This window comes from Nestor notabilis, unplaced genomic scaffold (assembly GCF_000696875.1).
Source record: "Nestor notabilis isolate BGI_N333 unplaced genomic scaffold, ASM69687v1 scaffold6905, whole genome shotgun sequence".
NCBI classification, from domain to species: Eukaryota; Metazoa; Chordata; class Aves; order Psittaciformes; family Psittacidae; genus Nestor; species Nestor notabilis.
Window position 1 is genome coordinate 1 of NW_009929711.1, and position 5,088 is coordinate 5,088.

At 60.4% G+C, this 5,088-nt stretch overlaps 1 protein-coding gene across 1 annotated transcript; it reads right to left on the reverse strand.

The window, feature by feature from the left end:
* Nucleotides 1-5: 5 nt before the first annotated feature.
* CRYBA2 (crystallin, beta A2) lies at nt 6-2,362 on the reverse strand (the record flags this gene model as incomplete). The annotated part of the gene is made up of 4 exons (XM_010015107.1): nt 2,180-2,362; nt 1,635-1,776; nt 399-541; nt 6-141 (listed from the first exon to the last, which is right to left on the reverse strand). Coding segments are annotated over exons 1-4 (582 nt in total), but the record flags the coding sequence as incomplete, so codon positions are not given.
* Between the last annotated feature and the right edge of the window lie 2,726 nt (nt 2,363-5,088).

Below are 5,088 nucleotides of genomic sequence, written 5' to 3' on the forward strand. Positions count from 1 at the left end.
TGGACACGGCGGATGGATTGGATCTGGTTGGTGTGGGCCTGGCTGCTGTATTCGTTGTACTTCTTGAACTCGCCATTCTGTCTGTCCCGCTCCAGCACATACTGGTAGCCCCTGTATCCCGGATACTGGTATGCCACCCACCTGCAGGCAGACCCCTGGCTCAGAGCCCTGGGCCAAATCCTCCCATCCCATCCCATCCCATCCCATCCCATCCCATCCCATCCCATCCATTCCTATCCTTGCTCTGAGAGTGGAGGGGCAGAAAACAACCCCAAGGGAAGGGGAGCAGGCAGGCACCCCTCCTTTTTCTGGCCCCCCTTCTCCATCCTTGGAGCTATGCTATGGAGGGAGGTGCTCTCTTTAACCTCTGCTCTTGCCCCCCAAGTAGAGAGACTCACGCTCCAGCATTCACTTTGATGGATGCCACCTCCTTGTTGCCCCAGCCCATGGCCTGCAGCGAGGGGTAGTCATCGCTCAGCTCAAACTTGTGCCCCTGGAAGTTCTCAGCCTCGTAGAGGATGACTTTGCTGTCATTGTGGTTCTGCAGAGGGAGAGAGCTGGGGGTCAGCGGGGATGGGGTGGCTTGCATAGGATCAGGGGATGTGGCATCACAGGGGGACACACCAAGGCACTGTGGAAGCCTGGTACCATGACCAGCTTTGGTGCAAAGAATGAGGATGTCTTTCAGCCTGGCACCTCCTCACCAGGACACCCCAGGGCTGCCCAAGGATGCTGCTCTCATGTCCCTGTAGTCCCAGTACACAGCTGCCAGCAAGGATGACAGTGGCCACATCCTCTGCACCCAGCCGGGCTCCTGCCCTCGGCATCCTCATGCTGCCCAAGGCTGCAGGAAGGTTGCAGGGCAAGGCAGGCTACTGAGAGCAATACTCCAGCTCTGTGGGGCTATGATGGGTGCTGGGCACCAGGCCCTAAAGGGTTAATTGCTGGGACACTGAGATGCAGCACTGTCCCCTGTGCCCAGCCCCCACAAAGCATCTATCTGCACCGCGGAGCAGTCCTGCCAGTAAGAAGTGATCTTATCGCATCCCCTTTATTAAAGCCCAAGCATATCTGCCTGGTGATTATTAAAAGTTGGGGGGGGGACCCCCGCTCGGAGGAGCAGACGTGCCGCTATTGCGAGCACCAGCGTCTCTGCAGATGGAGCGATAGAGGCTGCAGCTGCCTGGGCACAGCTTGGCTTGGCTTGGCTTGGCTTGGCTTGGCTCGGGTACCCCAGGTGGGAGGGCGACAGAGCCCACACTCCAAAGCAGCAGCATCCCTGTGGTCCTGCCAGATCCTCTCTGTTTACAGCATCCCTGGGTATCTGAGTGGAGGGACAAGACCTGGGAACTCCAGCCTGGGAGGTGGCTCTACACTGCACAAAGAGGGAGCTGGGGGGTGGTGTTTCAGGCTAAATTTTAGCCCTAAAGAGCATCCCAGGATCCTTGCAGGGAAGTAGGAGCCAGTGGGGGCAGCCACCCCTCCACCCCATGGCACCTCCGTGTGTGCCTCACCCCTCCATCCTGTAACCCACATAACCCATCCTCCTATCTGTCCTTCATCTCCCTCCGTGCTGGGCTGCCAGGGGGAGGCTCTGCTGGCCCCCGAGCACCATTGTTGTCCCCACAACTCACTGCGCACTTGATGGGCCGGAAGGAGAGGAGGTGCTCGGTCCGGTAGCCGCTGTTCCCGCTCCAGGCCTCCCACCGGGGATAGTCGCCCTTCTCCAGGATAAACTGCTGCCCCTGGTACTCAGGGTACTCGAAACCCACCCAGCTGGAAGGGAGAGGAGGAAAGCCCTCAGACATGTGCATTGCAGTGCCTGGGTCTAGGCCAGGGCTGGCTTCTCCCTGCCATGCAGGGGATGGAAAAAAAAGATTCGGGGTCCTCACTAGCAGAAAATGTTCCAGACTTTTGAGAGTGAGACCCCTCGCCACAGGGCCACACCGTTGCCTCTGAGCTGTGCCTCAGCTCGGCAGGGTCTCCCTGCTTTGCAGATGGGGAAACCGAGGCACTATGCAGGGAATGCAAGGAGGGAGGTTGCAGGATGAGGCTGTGTCAGAGCTGAGGAAGGACCCGGGTGTCCTGGCTCCCTGGCAGCTCCTGACAGCCCACTAGGAGCAGCAGGTTTGCCAAAGTGGGGTGTGCCAAGGGACTACAGGGCTGGCGGGTTACTTACGGGCCAGACTCCACCTTGATGGAGCGGATCTTGCGGAAGCTGCGCTCCATGATGCTGGGGCACTCCATGAGAAACTCGCAGCGCTTGCCCTGGAAGCTCTCCTCCTCCCACACCGTGATCTTGTACTGCCCCAGGGTGTCCATGGCTTCACTGCTGGTCATGCGGATTGCTCAGCTGCTGGCAGAGCCCCTCACATCAGATGCCACCCCCAGGCAGATGCCACCCATCAACCCGCAGCCACCCTGCTGCCTGCCACCAAGCTTGGAGTGCAGGCAGTGCTGCCCTCACATGTCCTATGCTACCAGCCCCTTGCCCTCTCAGACTGGCACGGGGGATGCTTCCATTCCCCTTTCCTTGGTGCTGGGGCATCTCTGTCCAGTGACACCCCAAGTTGCAGGGGGCACTTGTGATGTCCTATCTCTCCATGTGATGTATGTGGGGCTACCTCAGTTTCTCCGTTCCCAAGTTCCCTGCGATGACTGCTGGGGGTCAGCCTGGTGAGGTGGCACTGTACCCAGTGCAGGGGGTGGCAGTGACCCCAACTCAGATGCAGCTGTGGGATGCAGCTCTGGGGTGGGGCAGCCCAGCTCCTGTAAAGATGTGTGCCAGTATCCCTCCTGCCTGCACAGGGTCCCCCTGCTCTGCCCCACAGCACCCGCAGCTTGCCCTTCCCCAGATGTGCATTGGGTGGGGGGCTTGGTGTGGGGGGTGAATGGAGCGTGGCAGCGCCTGTGCAGTGGGAGGGGCTCGGGGGGTCACAGCTTGGTACTTACTTGGTCAGCAGGGCAGGGCACAGAGGCGAAGGTGGCGGTGCCGGCGCTGGTTTTCCCCTCACCCTTTATAGGCAGGCGCCGAAGTGCCGATGGTGCAGGCGGGCAGGGTGCTGTGTCAGCAGGCAGGGGAAGGGGGGGACGGGGTGCGCACACACGCCCGGCTCCAGCTGTCAATTCCACTTAGGCAGTGTGGCGAGAGCGGCCCCCCCGCACCCCGTGGGGTTACAATGAAAGTGCTTGGCTGTGTTTGCGCAGAGCTCAGGGCACAATGGGCAAAGGGCCTGATGCAATGCTTTCCTTTCTGCCCCCGGACAATGTCCCTGCTTGGCCTGGGATTAGGGACCCAGCCTTTCCCAGGGCACCAGCAGACTTTGGCAAGGCTGAGGCTGGTGGGAAGGAGGTGCCAGGGTGATGCGGGATTTGCTATCTGGGAGCTGAAGGGCACTGATGTCCTCACACTGGGGTGCAGGGCTGCTCTGGAGCTTTATTTTCCCCTCTGCCACCACAGGTCCCTCCTCCAGCCAGACTCTGTCTTTCATATCCTAAGCTGGCAGAGCAGGGCAGGGACTCAGCCTGCACAGGCAGGGCTCTCTGTGGGGTGCGAGAAGGTTAGTGTGAGCAAGAGGGGTGCTAGAGGTGTTGGCACAGCCACAGCTTGGTCTGTCCCTGCTCTGGGAGATGCAACACCCAGCAGATGTTCCTGTGTTGGCTCTGCACAGAGCACTGAGGGACTCTGGTTACATGCTACTCCCTTGCAATGTCCTGGGCATGTCCTCTGGCCTGGCAAAGGGTTGCCTGTGCTCCCCGCACACCTCCTGCAGAGGCAGAGAGCACCATGCCCTAGGGCAAAGCCATGTCCTTCGCCTGGGCAGCAGGAGCCCTGCCTGAGACTGTGCTGTGCCATGCAGACATCCCCAGCACCTGCCACAAGGACCTTTGCTGGATAAGGCCAACACAGGTTGCAAAGGAATTGAAGAAGGGTGCCCTGCTGAGCAGTGGAATCCTGGATCTCTTGGCAGCAGCGTTTCTTGCAGCACCCCTGCGTAGCCTTCAGTGAGGCCAGGCACTCCCCACCTTCGGCTGGGCAGTGGGGAGGGGAAGGGCTGGCCCAGAGCACCCCAGACCTTCCCAGGGAAACTCCAGCTCTCCTGGGAGTCCTGAGCATGAGATCAGAATCCCAAGGAAGCCCAGCAGGTGATGGATGGTGTAGGGTGGGCAGCTGGGGGTGATGGTAGGACTGCTGGCATATCTGCCCAATCTCATCAGGAACTGGGGACTGCGGGGTGACACCAGGGAGCGGCTGGGGGCAGGACTCGTGCGTCCTCTCCGTGTTCCGCCACTGCTTTGCAAGGCGCCGGGCAGCATTTCCCTCCCTGCTCCGAAGCTGGTGCGGGCTGCGCCGATGCCTGCAGATCCCAGCAGAGGGTGCAGCCTGGCAGCGGTTGCAGCTGGCTCCGGCCAAGGGACGCTGGTGGCTCTCGGCCGGGGACAGGCGCTGGGGAAGCGACCCTCAGCTTGCGAGGCCCTGAGTGCTCGTAACAGGTCGGGGGAAGGCCCCCTGGGAGCGGTCTGGGGGAGCAGAGGATGGAGGGAAGGATGGGGATGCTCGCCGGAGACGGAAGGGGGTGATTGGAGGCAAGCAGACCCCCGGAATGCAGCCCAGGGGCCTGCCATATCCCTCAGAGTGCTGGGGATAGGTTTGGGCAGCACTTAGGTATGCCAGCACCTTGGGGTGAGATGCAGAACTAGCACACTGCAGAGTCCCCCTACACATGGGCTATGTGAGCAGAGGTATGGGGCACTGGTTAGTTTGGGGTACTATGGGATGTGAGGGGGATTACAGGGTGTAACACACTGTGGGGTGTATTACAGAGCCCCAGGGCTGAGACACTCTAGGATACGTGGGATGCTGTGGGCTGTTACCAGATGTGCATGGGGTGTGTGGGGCACCGTGTAGTGTGCTATAGAATCTACGGGGTACTGATGGTGTGCTAGGAGGGGCACACAAGTAGCTCAGTCACCCCCATACAACTCTTTGGATAAAAACATTGATGCTGGCTGTGCCCCTTTCTCCCTTCTCAGTGTGGCCCACATGCTGGGATGTGCTCAGCACGTTTTGCGTAGCCCGCAGGGAAC